This window comes from Eleutherodactylus coqui, chromosome 3 (assembly GCF_035609145.1).
Source record: "Eleutherodactylus coqui strain aEleCoq1 chromosome 3, aEleCoq1.hap1, whole genome shotgun sequence".
In the NCBI taxonomy this organism is placed as follows: domain Eukaryota; kingdom Metazoa; phylum Chordata; class Amphibia; order Anura; family Eleutherodactylidae; genus Eleutherodactylus; species Eleutherodactylus coqui.
The window spans coordinates 221,900,356-221,918,897 of record NC_089839.1 but is presented as its reverse complement, the minus strand read 5'-3'; the positions used below and the strand labels follow the sequence as shown (position 1 = coordinate 221,918,897).

The window sequence follows — 18,542 nt, the reverse complement described above, 5'->3', positions numbered from 1 at the left end:
GCTTGCTGAGGTGCCTCAGTCTCACACTGAAGGCGCTCAACAAGCTGCTCCTGGAACTGCATGAAGGTGAATGTTCCCGGGCCTTCTTGTAAATTATGTATTACAGGTAGCGTACTAAATAACGCCGGGCTCACACAGCCGTATATGGAATCCGCTTGTAGGGGCCTGCAGCGGATCCCAGCTGTGAGCCCGGCCGTGGCGCTGTGTACACCTTTTTTGTTTATATATCCCGCGCCGATGCTTAGCGATGAAGCGGGTACTCGCAGCCCGTACACAATTCAGTTTCGTATGGGCAGCAGTTATATCTGGGACCATAGAACACAATGGGCTCTAGGTCGTGGATATCCGCGGTAAAATAGAACATGCTGCATCCTTTTTTTTGCAAGTGGATTACGTAATTCCGACCTGCTAATGTGAGCGGAATCGTGTAATCCAATGCATTTGATTGATCCGTGGATTACCGCAGATCAAACGCATGCGGAATCCGCAATTTCTATCAGGTCGTGTGAGACCTGCCTAAGGTAGATCGCTACCTTTTTATCACGTGACTGGGGACCGCCCAATGAGGCTACCGGTCACTGCTCCAGGCTCTCGGTGACTGTTGGTTGCTGGGAGCAAGGAGATTTTAAATTTCCCGAACCCTCCCCAGCTTCTGCGCTTGCGTCCGCCCTTTTGCTGAAGGGTGCATGCGCCATAGCTGGAGAAAGGTCTGTGAATAAAGGTCCCATCAGGGGACATCGCCGGAGGCCTTAGGTAAGGAACTTCACCTCCGCTCGCGCATCGGATCTGTGACGGGAGGTTAAACTTTTTTTTACTTTTACATGAACGCCGTTATCCGCTGGATAACATGACCGCGGACCGCATACCGCGGCTCCCCATGAAATCTCCAGGCTCTCAGCCTTCTGCGCATGAGCCTGACATTTTCCTTTCTGGCATGCATGCGCAGAAGGCAGCGTCAGTTCTTGGAAGGACCAGAATGCCATGGGATATCGCTGAGGACGGAGGGGAGTACTTTTAGCTCCCCTTGTGGATCCAATCCATGAAGAGAGCTGAAACTTCAACTTTTATTTAACTTTTAAAAAAACTTTATTTGTACTTTGACGAGGTAGCGATTATTGCTGAAGGTGGCGATCTGGGGAATTCAAACTGCAGCTTCCCGGTGTCTCCTCTCTGCTGCCCTCGGTAGTGGAGAGCAGAGAAATATCAAATTTCCTGGGTTTCTGCCTACATTTTGGGCGGCGGGTGCAGGCGCAGTGCAGGGAGAGGGGACACTAGGAAGGCAGAAGACAGCGGGGGACTGTGACAGGCTTCAGGTAAGCAGTTTCAGACCCCCAAAGCGATCCGGTCGCTGACTGGAGCTGAAATAGTCACCCTTTTCACACTGCCATGCACTTTCATAAGGTCGCCGATATCTGTTAGGTGTCGTTGATTGGATGACTGGGGCCTGCAAACCGCAACCCTCAGTGTGTACTCCAGATGAGAGCCTGTGACACCCCCGGGGCCCGGGGCTCTATTCCACAATGAGGCTGCCTTTTGACGGCCGTGCGGAACAAGGCCCAGCCCCAGGAGGTCGTCAAAGGCGTATCGGTGGTCATTAAGGGGTTAAAAATATAGCCAGTTTCCACTGGCAGATAAATCGTTTCCCTTTTTTGTTCGCTAGATCATTCCGTCGTTCACAATCGCGGTGCGCTGAACAATCGCTGTTTACACAGAACGAGTTGCAAACCAGTTTTCTGCCTGCATCAAATGAGTGACTAACGAGAAACGAACAAATAATTCGCTCCACGGCCGCGGTCACACTGAACGTTTATTGTTCCGATCCACACGATTGTTTTTAACAATAGTTGTTCCGTGTAGAAGGACCCTTACTGCCCTCAGATCTGCAGGAGGGCTGCGGAGGGGGTTAACCCTTTCAGAACCAGAGAGTTGTCAGGCTTATGTTTGATTTTTCGCCCTTCCAAGAGACATAACTTTTTGATCTTTCCTTTGACATCGCCGTATGAGGGCGTGCTTTTTGCGGGACGAGTTGTATTTTTTAATGGTAACATTTATTGTACAGCAAGACGTTAAAAAAAAATGTTAAGTGGAGAGAAGTTAAAGACAAAAAGAATGTTTGTGGTGGGTTAGTTTTTACAGCGTTGGCAGTGCAGTAAAATGCCGTCATCCGTGTCCTGTAGATCAGAACGATTATCGCCTACATTTATATAGTTTTTTTATAATGCTTTTCTATTTCTAAAACGTAAAATAACATTTTTTTCCTAAAAGTTGCTTTCTATCACCGTATTCCTGAACACCTAACCTTTTTTATTTTTTTGGTAATTGGACTGTGAGGGCTCGTGTTTTGTGGGCGGAGCTGTAGTTTCTATTGGTACCATTTTGGGAAACACATCTTTTTTGATCACCTTTCAATTGTTTAGGAGCCGCGATACCAAAAAATATCATAGTTCTGGCATTCCGTCCTTTTAAAAAAATTTTTTTGTTTTTTTTAAAGACCCTAGTAGTGATAGCGTCCCCCATAGGGATCCCAGTAAAGATAGTGTATCCCATAGGGGCCCCAGTAGTAATGGAATCCCCCCCCCCCTCCCCACTAGCAATGGCAAACCCCTTTCTCCCGTTAGTGGCCCCAATGGTAATGACCACCACCCCCCCCCCCCTCCACCCATTAGTGGCCCCAATAGTAATAGTGTCAAACTGATCACAGTAGTTGCAGGCACCGCCAGACTAGGACTACGCACCAAGTGAGTTAAATGCTAGTCTGGTTGCTGCCCGTCCGGTGCCCGGTTGGCATCTCTTACTGGCCATTAATATACATACCAGCTGTGCAGCAACCCGCCGCTGCTAACAATTCAGGGCTGCGTTGTCGATAACTGCTTTAGTGAGACAATTGATTTTAAAGGGGGTTTTCCCAAGACTGACCCTTATCACCTGTCCTGTGGATAAGTAATACAAGTCTGATTGGTGGCCTCCACCACTTCCGAGGATCTCCTGCCACCACCTGCAGTGACACGGACATTGAATGCAGTGGCAGTCGCACATGTTCAGTGCCGCTCCATTCATTTCAATGAGGCTCATGGAACTGGCCGAATACAAATGCTCTATTTCCGTCATTCTTATTGAAAATGAATGAAACGGCATTGCACATGCCCCACCACCACGCCATTCAACCTGCTCCTCGCTGCCGGAGATGACAGTGAGCCCACAAAAAGGAGGAGAGGGGCAGCACTGGACTTCCATTCTCAGGATCGGTGGTGGTCTCAGCGATGAGACCAGGGGCGGATTGGCTACAGGCTCTTCAATCGGGGCAGGGGCTGGTCTGGTCAGGCAGAGCTGGCATCAGCACTTGGGCAGATGCCCAGACCCACCTCATTACAGTGGGCTCAATGTGGCTGAATTTTGGTTGATGGCAGCCCCCGCTGTTCCATGAGGGGGACAGACACTGATAACGTGAACAGGGAAAGGCAGCATAATTTAACGGGCCAGTTACACACTTTTTATACTATCCTCCTAGGCACCACCTACCAGTAATGTGACTATACATAACCTTTCCAATTTGTGTTGGCCCTACCGGCTAGTAATTTGGACCCACCTACAACATGAGGGTACTTCTAGATTTTTTTTTCCAGGGCCATTTTAAGTCCCCAGTCTGCTTGTGGGTGAGACCCCACGGGTCAGACTTTTTTGAATTCTAGTTTGTATAGTTTTGGATTACGGGGCGGAGATACGGCGATTGTCTAGGTTTGCGTGGGCGGTGGGTCTGTTTCTGGTTTTAGCTATATTTTTTCTCTCTCTGTCCCCTATGATATCAGATCAGATCTCCTGTCATTCACACTGTCTACTTTTTATTTTTATTTCACCGTTCTCCACTATAGCTGGGGCATCCATAGGAACCCAATTAAAGGGGAAATTCCCCCCCTATAGTAGCAGTAGTCGCTGTGAGAGGTGAGCTAGGGTCTGCTAGCAGCTCTGACATGACTGTGATCACGTGATCGCCGGGTTCCATACAGGAAACCGCATTGCCACTTCTTGTATTCTCTATATAGCCCTCATTGAGCGCTATGTAGCTTGCCAAAGAGAAGGCAGAAATGGCTAACCGCTTCACATGTCTCTGACCACCGATGACCCAACCTGCTAGATTGCAGGAGTTTTAATCCCGTGTTGTATTTTTACTATGGTGCCGGATTAAAGCCCAGGACCACGTGCCAAATATTTTCGGCCCTTGGTTCTTTAAAGGGTTCTCTGGGACTTTGAGGCTTTTTTTTCTCTTGATGATGTATCCTTAGGATTGGTCATCAGTGTATGATCGGCGGGGGTCCCACTGCTCAGGAACCACTTTGATCAGCTGTTTGACAGCACCGCGGTCAGTACAGGAAGCAGATAGCGATATCAACATTGCAGCAGCCTGGGTTGGTACTGCAGGCGCAGCTCCTATTGAATGCACTGCAATACCAACCTGGACTGCTGCACTATGGACACCGCAATCTGCTTCCTGTCACAGTGCCAGAATCATCTGATCGGCGGAGGTCACGAGCGGCTGACTCCTACCAATTATCCATTATTGAGGACAAGTCATCAATCGAAAAAAATCCCGATGTCGCAGACACCCCCTTTAAGCATAGATTGCTGAGATGTGTAGTTCCACAGCTGAGCTATCACCCAACTCTTACACTTAAGAACGTCTTCCTCTGTTCTGATTGCGGCCGGCCGCGTCCAACTTGGATTAGCTGCAGCGCACACGGGGGACCCGACCATCTCTAAACTAATTATCCTTTGTGCTAATTAGATAAAACGAATTATAATCCTATTATCCTGCCGGGACGTGGAAAACTGCGCTCCGCTTACCAAGGTGAACGTCAAGAGGAGGCGGCGCTGGAGGGGTTAATACTGCTTGTGTCTAATATGGCTGCAATTCAAGTGTTACAATAGGGAGCAGAATTTCCCTCCGTCACATGACAAGGCTGTACAATAAGACAGCGGATTCTTCTACCCTCGCTTCCACGGAACGGACAGTCTTAGCTGCGGGCGCTGCAGTTCAGCTCCACATATAGATGGGGATGTAGAACGATTTTGACACACGTCCCTTTCACGCCTGGACAGAGCGCGGGGTGACAGATGTGCGCTGACACGGCTTGGTGCTGACGTTTGTCTCATATTTTTGTCCAGGTTGCAGCTGCTCCCTGGTGGCTCCCGGTGAAAGGAGCAGACTGGAGGCATCCGGAAGGACCAGATTCTGATATCCTGAAGAGGTATCTGAATACATAATTGTGTGCAAACAAACATACTCCAGTCACACCCAAAGCTGCAGGCAGAATCCTGCTGGTACACCTGGGATACATAGTGCCTGTGTAACTCACCCATATGCCCTGCAGGCAGAAGAGGCTTGGGTGGGAGGTTGCCTGCCAGCCTAGTGGAAATCTGCAAAATTGTGAAAGCAGCTTGTGTTGTGACTAGAGCAGGAAACTTGATTTGATTATTGTCAGATGACCCAGATCTATTTCACCTGTTAAAGCGTGGTAAGTAGGCAGACTGGTTCTCCACTCTGGACTCTCCTTTGTTAGCTACAGGCCCATGTCAAATGAGACTCTGGAGGACTGGTGGCATCCATTTAGGGGCATACACAAAAATCATGGGGCCCATAGCAAAAAGCAGAATTACCCTCTCCTATCCGCCCCTCCCATACACCTATTGGAAACAGAATATCTACCATATAGATAGAGTGGCTCACTGTAGTGATAGTGATTACAGTGCAGTAACCTCCAGTAATCACAGGTGGTGTATCTTTTAAGTGAAGCTGACTGCTTTCCTTTTTCTGCCCCAGACCACCATGATAACTCCTTCCGGCCAAAGCTTGTCTCTGCAGACTAACTATCTTGCCGCAACCACCTAACGTACAGTTGGAAAGTGTTCAACCAGCGGCTCAAGGCTCCAGCAAGTCAGTCAGGGTCGTGTTGTATTTTGCCGTTGGCGGCATGCTCCTGCATCCATCAACCAATGAGCCCCAAACGATTTTCAGTGGGTGCTTTGCTGTCCTACTTTAGCATTACAGGAAAGATATACAGAGACCTTTACAATGTCAGCTGATGGGAAAGGGCGTATTCTGGAGCATCCTACTGCACCTCATCCATTCGCTGGATACTTGTGTGGGAGAGACCTCTATCTCTGCTCATCCTGAGCTTACTGATTCATGAACAGAATGCCAGAACTGCACTGAAGACTGAACTAACTTCTAAGGCATGGACAATGTTTTGTAGATTTACAGCAGTCATAAAGTGCAGGTCCTAAGGCTGTTACACTCCGAGCGCTGATAAATGTCATTTTTTATTTACCATTGTGGACCTAAGTGGAGTCTGAGGTAAAAATAACTTGCTGACAACTCTCATGACTTCTCGGTAAATGTACCTGTCTCTGCTTAATTATACCTAAGGCTCCGTCTGTGCTGACACTGCTGTTTGCAGGAAATATATGCAGTGCTATAGGTTTGCATACGCTGCGCTCTGCTTGGGTTAATCCAATCTCACCTCCCTTTTATCTTTGGGTGACGGCTCCTCTTCTGATGACTGCAGAATGGATCATCCTGTTCTGCACGTGTCCTGGAACGATGCCTCCACCTACTGCAGATGGTCCGGAAAGCGCCTCCCAACTGAGGGAGAGTGGGAATATGCATGTCGAGGGGGATTAGAGAACAGGTAAAGTATTATAGTAGTTATATTCTTGTACATAGGGGGCAGTATTATAGTAGTTATATTCTTGTACATAGGGGGCGGTATTATAGTAGTTATAGTCTTGTACATAGGGGGCAGTATTATAGTAGTTATATTCTTGTACATAGGGGGCGGTATTATAGTAGTTATATTCTTGTACATAGGGGGCGGTATTATAGTAGTTATAGTCTTGTACATAGGGGGCAGTATTATAGTAGTTATATTCTTGTATATAGGGGCAGTATTATAGTAGTTATATTCTTGTGCATAGAAGGCAGTATTATAGTAGTTATATTCTTGAACATAGGGGGCAGTATTATAGTAGTTATATTCTTGTACATAGGGGGCAGTATTATAGTAGTTATATTCTTGTACATAGGGGGCAGTATTATAGTGGTTATATTCCTGTACATAGGGGGCAGTATTATAGTGGTTATATTCCTGTACATTGGGGGCAGTATTATAGTAGTAATATTCTTGTACATAGGGGGCAGTAATATAGTAGTTATATTCTTGTACATAGGGGGCAGTAATATAGTGGTTATATTCTTGTACATAGGGGGCAGTATTATAGTGGTTATATTCCTGTACATAGGGGGCAGTATTATAGTAGTTATATTCTTGTATATAGGGCAGTATTATACTAGTTATATTCTTGTACATAGGGGGCAGTATTATACTAGTTATATTCTTGTACATAGGGGGCAGTATTATAGTAGTTATATTCTTGTGCATAGAAGGCAGTATTATAGTAGTTATATTCTTGAACATAGGGGGCAGTATTATAGTAGTTATATTCTTGTACATAGGGGGCAGTATTATAGTGGTTATATTCTTGTACATAGGGGGCAGTATTATAGTGGTTATATTCCTGTACATTGGGGGCAGTATTATAGTAGTAATATTCTTGTACATAGGGGGCAGTAATATAGTAGTTATATTCTTGTACATAGGGGGCAGTAATATAGTGGTTATATTCTTGTACATAGGGGGCAGTATTATAGTGGTTATATTCCTGTACATAGGGGGCAGTATTATAGTAGTTATATTCTTGTATATAGGGGCAGTATTATAGTAGTTATATTCTTGTGCATAGGAGGCAGTATTATAGTAGTTATATTCTTGTATATAGGGGCAGTATTATAGTAGTTATATTCTTGTATATAGGGGCAGTATTATAGTAGTTATATTCTTGTACATAGGGGGCAGTATTATAGTAGTTATATTCTTGTACATAGGGGCAGTATTATAGTAGTTATATTCTTGTATATAGGGGCAGTATTATAGTAGTTATATTCTTGTACATAGAGGGCAGTATTATAGTAGTTATATTCTTGTACATAGGGGGCAGTATTATAGTAGTTATATTCTTGTACATAGGGGGCAGTATTATAGTAGTTATATTCTTGTACATAGGGGGCAGTATTATAGTAGTTATATTCTTGTACATAGGGGGCAGTATTATAGTGGTTATATTCCTGTACATAGGGGGCAGTATTATAGTGGTTATATTCCTGTACATTGGGGGCAGTATTATAGTAGTAATATTCTTGTACATAGGGGGCAGTAATATAGTAGTTATATTCTTGTACATAGGGGGCAGTAATATAGTGGTTATATTCTTGTACATAGGGGGCAGTATTATAGTGGTTATATTCCTGTACATAGGGGGCAGTATTATAGTAGTTATATTCTTGTATATAGGGGCAGTATTATACTAGTTATATTCTTGTACATAGGGGGCAGTATTATACTAGTTATATTCTTGTACATAGGAGGCAGTATTATAGTGGTTATATTCCTGTACATAGGGGCAGTATTATAGTAGTTATATTCTTGTACATAGGAGTAGTATTATAGTAGTTATATTCTTGTATATAGGGGCAGTATTATAGTAGTAATATTCTTGTACATAGGGGGCAGTAATATAGTAGTTATATTCTTGTACATAGGGGGCAGTAATATAGTGGTTATATTCTTGTACATAGGGGGCAGTATTATAGTGGTTATATTCCTGTACATAGGGGGCAGTATTATAGTAGTTATATTCTTGTACATAGGGGGCAGTATTATAGTGGTTATATTCCTGTAGATAGGGGGCAGTATTATAGTGGTTATATTCCTGTACATTGGGGGCAGTATTATAGTAGTAATATTCTTGTACATAGGGGGCAGTAATATAGTAGTTATATTCTTGTACATAGGGGGCAGTAATATAGTGGTTATATTCTTGTACATAGGGGGCAGTATTATAGTGGTTATATTCCTGTACATAGGGGGCAGTATTATAGTGGTTATATTCCTGTACATAGGGGGCAGTATTATAGTAGTTATATTCTTGTATATAGGGGCAGTATTATACTAGTTATATTCTTGTACATAGGGGGCAGTATTATACTAGTTATATTCTTGTACATAGGAGGCAGTATTATAGTGGTTATATTCCTGTACATAGGGGCAGTATTATAGTAGTTATATTCTTGTACATAGGAGTAGTATTATAGTAGTTATATTCTTGTATATAGGGGCAGTATTATAGTAGTAATATTCTTGTACATAGGGGGCAGTAATATAGTAGTTATATTCTTGTACATAGGGGGCAGTAATATAGTGGTTATATTCTTGTACATAGGGGGCAGTATTATAGTGGTTATATTCCTGTACATAGGGGGCAGTATTATAGTAGTTATATTCTTGTATATAGGGGCAGTATTATACTAGTTATATTCTTGTACATAGGGGGCAGTATTATACTAGTTATATTCTTGTACATAGGAGGCAGTATTATAGTGGTTATATTCCTGTACATAGGGGCAGTATTATAGTAGTTATATTCTTGTACATAGGAGTAGTATTATAGTAGTTATATTCTTGTACATAGGGGGCAGTATTATAGTAGTTATATTCTTGTACATAGGGGGCAGTATTATAGTAGTTATATTCTTGTACATAGCGGGCAGTATTATAGTAGTTATATTCTTGTACATAGGAGGCAGTATTATAGTAGTTATATTCTTGTACATAGGAGGCAGTATTATAGTAGTTATATTCTTGTACATAGGAGGCAGTATTATAGTAGTTATATTCTTGTACATAGGAGGCAGTATTATAGTAGTTATATTCTTGTACATAGGAGGCAGTATTATAGTAGTTATATTCTTGTACATAGAGAACAGTATTATAGTAGTTATATTCTTGTACATAGAGAGCAGTATTATAGTAGTTATATTCTTGTACATAGAGAGCAGTATTATAGTAGTTATATTCTTGTACATAGGAGCAGTATTATAGTAGTTATATTCTTGTACATAGGGGGCAGTATTATAGTAGTTATATTCTTGTACATAGGGGGCAGTATTATAGTAGTTATATTCTTGTACATAGGGGGCAGTATTATAGTAATTATATTCTTGTACATAGGAGGCAGTATTATAGTAGTTATATTCTTGTACATAGGGGCAGTATTATTGTAGTTATATTCTTGTACATAGGGGGCAGTATTATAGTAGTTATATTCTTGTACATAGGAGTAGTATTATAGTAGTTATATTCTTGTACATAGGAGGCGGTGGTAATAATAATAAACTATAATTGATAACATTTCTCGCAGCTTGCTGTTTAGGGTCCTGGGATTTGTGATAATGTTTTTGGTGTTTCAGCATCAGGTTAAATAATGGAGTTTTTCTGTCCTTCACCAGTCGCTCCGCTGTTTCTTCAGATCTGCGAACGCCATCAGTCTAAAAATAGGATTACATTTTCCATGTAATTCAGGAAGTCTTCGCTGGAGCATTGATCAGTCTAATTATTATTGTTGCTCATTTCGTTTATCTATTGTAAATTGGCCTGCTGAGTAGGAAAAAAAATCTCTGAGGACTTTTATCAAGTGCTCTCCTGGAAGTGTTCTGGTGGGCGAGGCCTGGTTGTGGTGATTGACAGTACGGCGGCTGTAGATGGGTTTTAATGAGTGGAAATATGGATATTTGTGAGACTATGATAAGTATACAGCCCTGCTCAGTAACTGTTGTGTCTGTATCTATACCCCTTGTTCTATTCTGGTAATTTGCTCCATGTTTTGCATTGTTTTGTGCAGGTTTTTGCTCCCTTAACCCACTAGCTTCATTATTCCTCACATTACCGCACACTAATCTTGCATCGGTTGTATTTTGTCTTTGAGACTGTTCCCATGGGGAAACAAGCTGGAGCCAAAGGGAGAACATTACACCAACGTCTGGCAAGGAGATTTCCCCGATACTAATACTGGAGAAGACGGATACCTGCAGACGGCACCGGTGAGTCCTTCTCTCTGCAAAGACTGAGGTGTTGCACTGTGGCTCAATATCATTTGCCAGTGAAAAGGTTAATTTCCATCAGTGTATTATATAGGATGTACACAAGCCTTAAAGAGCAAATCCACATAGAACACAACTCCTACAGTTCTATAATCCATATTTTGTTTCGGAGTTACATCTTGTTTTTCCCGGCGTCATCCTGACGGCAGACATAAAGGTTGCACCTTGACCTTGTAGGGACAGGAAGCAAGAGACTTCAAAAGGCTCCTCCTGCCTCCCATTCACCAGTGCTTCCTGTCCCTACAGGGACATGCAAGAGGTGCTCCCTCCAGGGAGCCACAGGATAACAACCGGGATTGACGGTCCACGGGGCCGCTTCCCCTCTCACCTTCTTTCCAGGAAGGAATCTTGCTGACAGCAGGGCTGACGGTCCACAGGGCTGCTTCCCCTGTCACCTCCCCTCTGGAGAGTCAGCGCGGTCCGGGGGCACGGCGGGCCACAGGCCTGACCGCCCGGGAGATCACCACTGCAAAACGCATCGGAGCGGCGGAGCCAATGACGCGGCGTGACGTGGTGACGTCAGACGCCGTCAGCTGACCCAGGACAGCGGGAGATTTAAAAATGGAGACCCTCCCCCCCTGGCAAGCTTCCACTGACAGCACACCTTCAGAGAAGGATTACTCTGTCTGCCTGATCCTGTCTACACTCCTGGCAAGTATAACTACAAAGGAATCAGAGATGGAAGCCCTGCAAACCGTAAGTGTGACTTGCTGCAGGAATGTTATGCCCAGGGATTTAGCATTGTGTAGGGGTTTTCCCTTATGTGCATGCATGTGTCTTTCGCAGGACAGGGAATCCACCCGGTCTAAACAAGACCTTAGGAAAAAATACAAGAAATGCGCCCTGTGCCTTTAAAAAATTAGACGAGGCGTATAAAAAACCGCTATGCCAGGACTGTACCTCCAAGATCCTTACGGATGAACAGGCCGCATTTAGGGATGATATTAGATCCCTAGTCAGGGAGGAGGTCCGGGCATCGATCTCCAGTCTCCCCCCAGCCCAGCGGGAAAGAAGGGCCACTAAAAGAGTGAGCCACATACAGCTGTCGAGCTCAGACTCTGAGCAATCTCTGGGCGACCTGTCAGATGGCGAACTCTTGGACCGTCCCTCTGACACCAAGGATGAGAATAAGAAGTACTATTTCTCATCCGGGGACCTGGATGACCTAATCAGAGCTGTTAGGGATACAATGAAGGTAGAGGATGTGGTCGAGCCAAGATCCATACAGGACGACATGTTCGGCGGGCTCAGGCCAAGGAACTGCATCGTTTTTCCAGTTAATGATACTCTGAAAAAAGTAATCATGCATGAATGGGCTAGTGCGGACAGACATCTCTACTTGTCCTGCAAGTACAAAGAAAGACTCCGCTTCGCGGAGGAAGATGTGAGCGTCTACGAGGAGGTCCCCAGGGTGGACGCACAAGTGGCCAGAATGGCCAAAAAGACAGCCCTGCCATTTGAGGACTCCTCTCATCTTAAATACCAGATGGACAACAGGGTTGATGCCTTGATGAAACGGGCCTGGCAAACAACGGCCTATACGCTGGAGTCCAACATCGCAGCGACTTCCGTGGCGAGGTCGATGTTCCTCTGGTTAGGGGAACTCGACGACCAGATTAAACAGAAGGCCCCCAGAGAGGGGTTACTGGAATGCATGCCTTTACTAAAATCAGCAACAGGCTTCCTGGCAGACGCATCCACCGAGTCCATGAGGCTGGCGGCCAGAAGCGCCGCATTGTCCAACATGGCCAGGCGGGCAGTCTGGCTGAAAACGTGGAAGGCAGATACGGCCTCCAAAGGAAGATTGTGCAACATCCCCTTTCATGGCCAGCACATTTTTGGCGCGGATTTGGAGGAGATCCTAAAAAGAGCTACCGACAAAACCCCCAGTTTTCCGGATCAAGCAAGAACGGGATTTCCCTACAAACGTCAGCCATCCTTCAAGCCATACCGGGGCAAAGGAAAGACGGGGCGCTGGTCCTACCCCAAAGGAGGCAGGGGTAAGACAAAAACCACCCCTACCCCTATAGAAGAGTACTAGGTGGGGGGCAGACTATTGAACTTTTCCCGAGAATGGCAGGAGATTACAGATAACCCGTGGGTCCTGCAGCTCATAGCCCAGGGGTACAGAATAGAATTCTTCACCCGGCCCCCCAATTTCTTCAGAGTCGCCCCCCACACAATCCCCTGCATTGCAGGACATCTTTAAAAATGAAATCTCTAAGCTGCTGCAAATGGGGGCGGTAGTTCGGGTCCCCACAGTAGAGCAGGGCCAGAGATTCTACTCGCCTCTATTTCTGATAAGAAAGCCAAACGGCAGTTTCCAGATGATTCTTAATCTGAAGGGCCTGAATAAATTTATTACCTACAAAAGGTTTAAAATGGAAACAGTTAGGTCAGCGGTAACTCTGATCGAAAGAGGGGACTTTAGGAGTACCGTCGCTCTAAAAGACGCGTACTACCACGTCCCAGTCCTGCCAGAACATCACAAATACCTGAGGTTCGCCATCAGAATAGGGAGCCGGGTATGCCATTTTCAATTCCAGTGCCTACCCTTTGGCATTTCTACGGCACCCAGAATATTCTCTAAAATAGTGGCAGAGATGGTGGCGCATCTCCATGTAGCAGGTATAAATATCATCCCGTACCTGGATGACTTCCTGGTGATCGCCTCCTCATCCAAGATCCTCAGAGACAATACTAGCAGAGTCATCTCTCTGTTTCAGAGATTGGGGTGGATAGTTAAAGTCTAGTCTTCTCCCCGAGACACGGAAAACCTTCCTGGGGGTGCAGATAGACTCAGTGTCACAGACCTTGTCTTTGCCTCCACCCAGACAGGAAAGTCTTAGACTGGCAGCACAGGGGGCAGCCAGAAGAAGCAAATAGCAATCAGGGACTCAATGAGGCTCCTGGGCCTCATGACCTCCTGCATTGGCATTATCCCTTGGGCCCAGGTGCACTCTAGAACACTACAGAGAGCCATCCTGGGTAACTGGGATGGGACATCCATCTCTCTGGATAGGAGAATGCCCATGTCATCATCTGTCTTAAGGTCCCTCCGCTGGTGGCGGTCAACCGACATCCTAGAAGCTGAGTCCCCATGGGTGGCAGAGCCCTTCATCTCTGTAGTAACCGATGCGAGCCAGTCTGGCTGGGGAGCGCAAGTGGGGCAGCGCCTGCTCCAGGTCGAGTTGGGACCGACGCTGCGTGCCCAGGCATTGAATTTCAGAGAACTTAGGGCCATCTGGGAAGCGCTTCACAGAACTCAGGATATCCTAAAGAAGAGACACGTAAAAGTCTTCTCTGATAATGTGACCGCCGTTTCACTTATTCGCCACCAGGGGGGCACCAGAAACTTTCACCTGCTGAAACTAACAGCCCGGATCTTCAGATGGGCCGAGACCATGGTACAATCCCTGACAGCGGTCCAACTCAAAGGGTCCCAGAACCAGACAGCCGACTTCCTCAGTCGAAGACGCCTGGACCCCGGGGAATGGTCGCTGAATCAAGAGGAGTTTCGTCTCATTACAGAAACCTGGGGCTCGCGAACAGGTGGACCTGTTCGCGAGCAGCAAAAACTCAAAATGCCCCGCCTACTTTTCCCTAGATCCGAGGGACAGGGCCGAGGGGTTAGACGCCTTCTCCCAGAGTTGGGATTTCAGTCTGGCATACGCCTTCCCCCCCATACCCCTGATCCCGAGAGTTCTTCAGAAGGTCCAGCAGAGCAACATCATGCTGATCCTAATCGCTCCACACTGGGGAAAAAAGGGCATGGTTTGCGGTGCTCCTAAAACTCGCCATCACGGAGCTAATCCGCCTTCCATCCAGGAAGGATCTTCTAGCGCAGGGCCCAGTTCTGAGCCCCAACTTAGAGAGACTGAACCTCGCGGTCTGGATATTGAGGAACAGACGCTACTAAGACAAGCTCTGTCCTCCAGAGTCATCGCGACGTTACGCCAGTACCGAAAACCCGTGACCTCAGCTATTTATAATAAAATCTGGAAAAGATTCTCCTCCTGGAGGGGGCTGGAAGTCTCCACTCTCGACACTTCAGTGGCGACGATTTTGGATTTCCTCCAGGAGGGTCTAGACAAAAACCTGAGACCGGGAACCCTGAAAGTGCAGGTATCAGCACTCTCGGCCATTCTAGATCAGCCCCTAGCGGATCATAGACTAATCCGCAGGTTTATGAAAGCGGCAGAAAGAATGAGGCCAGTTAGCCGTAGTATGGTCCCCCCATGGGACCTAAACTTAGTCCTCCAAAATCTGTGCAAAGATCCCTTTGAGCCTATCGAGCAGATACCAATTAGGTTCCTCACGTTTAAAACTGTGTTCTTGGTAGCTATCACAACAGCAAGGCGCGTGAGCGAGCTCCAGGCCCTATCTTGTAAGACACCTTACCTATTAGTCCAGGACGATAGGGTCATACTAAAAACAGACCCCTTCTTTCTTCCAAAGGTAGCCTCAAAATTCCATAGACAGCAAGAAATTATTCTCCCATCCTTCTGTCAAAATCCCCAAAACAATAGGGAAAGAGACTACCATAGCCTGGATGTAAGGAGGGCCATTCTATGCTACTTAGAGCAGACATCATCCTTTAGGAAGGCTGACTGTCTTTTTGTTCAATTCCAGGGGCTGGGCAGAGGAAGAGCGGCTTCTAGGAGATCCATTAGCCGCTGGTAAAATCCACCATCCAGCAGGCCTACTCGTCCTGCAACAGCGCTATCCCGGAAGGACTCAAGGCCCATTCTACCAGGGCAGTATCCTGCTCCTGGGCAGAGAGGGCTATGGCGACGCCGGACCAAATTTGTAAGGCAGCCACATGGTCCAACCTGCACACATTCGCAAAACATTACAGGCTGAATACGGACCTCTCCTCCGATCTCTTTTGGGATAAAGGTCCTGCAAGCAGTGGTCCCTCCCTAGAGAGTTAATCTGGTATACTCCATGTCTGCCATCAGGATGACGCTGGGGAAAAGGAGTGAATTTCTTCCCGAAAATTCCTTTTTTCCGAGTCATCCTGACGGCACGTATTTCCCTCTCAAAAATTCACACGATTATATCTACGTCTATGCGGGCACGAACCAGTAGCCCAGAGGCTCCTATGGTGGACATTTCTGTTTATGCGGTAATTTTGTGCATACTTCCCTTGTTTAATCCGGGTAAGCTACCCTCTTATTGTTTGTGTTCAAATAGAACTAACCATGTTATTTCTGTCTCGGAGCAATAAAAATCTTCCTTGGTTAACCACGACATGTCCATGTAAGTAATTTAGAAGACACTGGTGAATGGGAGGCAGGAGGAGCCTTTTGAAGTCTCTTGCTTCCTGTCCCTACAAGGTCAAGGTGCAACCTTCATGTCTGCCGTCAGGATGACTCGGAAAAAAGGAATTTTCGGTAAGCAATTCACTCCCTTTATACGCCAGAGCTGCACTCACTATTCTGCTGATTGACCCAATGTGTACATATATTACTTATCCTAAGTTACATCCCGTATTATACTCCAGAGCTGCACTCACTATTCTGCTGGTGGAATTACTATGTACATGCATTACTTATCCTGTATTGATCCTGCGTTATATCCTGTATTATACTCCAGAGCTGCACTCACTATTCTGCTGGTGGAGTCACTGTGTACATACATTACTTATCCTGTGCTGATCCTAAGTTGTGTCTTGTATTATACTCCAGAGCTGCACTCACTATTCTGCTGGTGGAGTCACTGTGTACATACATTACTTATCCTGTACTGATCCTTATTTACATGCTGTATTATACTCCAGAGCTGCACTCACTATTCTGCTTGTGGAGTCACTGTGTACATACATTACTTATCCTATACTGATCCTAAGTTATGTCCTGTATTATACTTCAGAGCTGCATTCACCGTTTTGATATTTATTACTGGAAACGGTCAATAATCCTGTTGTGAGACACCTGTCAAACTGCTTAGCTGAGCTCCTATAATGCACGGGGAAGGACAGTTCATTTCTGGTAGATCAGATGACTGTTGTCTAGTTGATGCTTCCCAGGATGCAAATCACTAGCAATAGTACAATGCAGACACTGAACAACCAGGGAATGCTGGGAGATTTGAGCTCTGCAGAATTCAATTTTTGTACAAGGTTCATTGTGTTGGTGATCACTGTAAGGAGCTTCATTCCTGCATTCTCTTTTAGGTAACTGCTTTCCCACCTAACGGTTATGGCCTGTACAATATGGTGGGAAATGCCTGGGAATGGACATCGGACTGGTGGAGCACCGAGCAGTCAGCTGATGAGGCGTACAACCCGGTGAGCGTTCCTGAGACTTGAACTCTTAGTGTTCTTACAAAGGTCTGATGGGGAAGGGCACTGTTTCTGCTTGTGGAGAATTATAGGGCATGCAATGCTTTCTTGGGAATAAGCTATGCAAATGGGACATTGTGCAGTGTTGCTGCAGCGCCCCCTATTGGAATGCAGCTGGAGAAAACCCCAAAGCAACAATTTGTAGATAGTTCTCTTTAACTTTTGGAGAAAACTGTAACTTACATGCCAGTCATGCTACAAGACCCTTTTAATCTCCTCCTTCCCCATGATGTAAATGGCCATACACTTACATCTTATGGATGGCACCGACTCGGAGGCTGAGCCCACCCCATCCGCATTGGGAGCTAACTGTGACTGACAGCCAGCCTCCTGCTGCAACAGCAGGGAACCGTGAGAACACAGATCCCCGGTCTTAAATCCTTACATGCTGCAATCAGTGTTGATGGCTGCATGGAAAATGGTCACAGAGGGAGGGTGCATCCCACAGGGTCAATGGGATGCCGTGGCGTCTGAGTCTACCATAGTCTGCACTCGCTATGATTAGCGATATTGCATTGCAGTACAGAAGTACTGCAATGTATTATCAGTGTGATTATAGCATTGCAGGTTCAAGTCCCCCACAGGGACATAAACAATATAAAGAAAAGTTAGAAAAATAGGAAAAAAAAATCTTCTATCTACTTTCCTTCTTTAGTTTTTTTTTTACACAAATTTTAAAATCCATGTTTGGTATTGCCGCATCTGTAACAATTTGTGCAATAACTTGAACCTACTTTTTTTTAATCCTATACGGCAAACACTATAAAAAAATGCTTTTTTTGCTCATTTTATCTTGAAAAAAAGGCAAAACTGATCAAAAATCCATATGTACACCAAAATAATACCAATAAAAGGTACAGTTCATCACAGAAAGAATGAACCGTTATACAGTCATGTTGACAGACAAACGTAAAGGGGTTTTCCAGTTAAATGCTATTGATGACCCACCATCAGGATACGTCCTCCATTGTTGATTGACTGGGGTCCATCGCTTGGGCCCACGACCGATTGCTGTGTGGGCGCATGCTGTCAGTGCCGCAATAACACTGAGTTTGCAGCAGAAGCCTCTGCGCCAACATCCGTGTAGTGTCCGGCGCTTGTAACTGCAGGCATGGCTCGCTTTGAAATCAATGGCAGCCGTGCCTGCAG

At 45.5% G+C, this 18,542-nt stretch overlaps 1 protein-coding gene across 1 annotated transcript in view; it reads left to right on the top strand.

The window, feature by feature from the left end:
* SUMF1 (sulfatase modifying factor 1) overlaps nucleotides 1–18,542 on the top strand; it is a 28,055-nt gene that overhangs the window by 5,535 nt on the left and 3,978 nt on the right. The window contains exons 4-7 of the mRNA XM_066596962.1: nucleotides 5,161–5,243; nucleotides 6,561–6,683; nucleotides 10,873–10,987; nucleotides 17,226–17,339. Coding sequence (XP_066453059.1) covers nucleotides 5,161–5,243; nucleotides 6,561–6,683; nucleotides 10,873–10,987; nucleotides 17,226–17,339 — 435 coding nt within the window. The remainder of the gene's footprint in view (nucleotides 1–5,160; nucleotides 5,244–6,560; nucleotides 6,684–10,872; nucleotides 10,988–17,225; nucleotides 17,340–18,542) is intronic.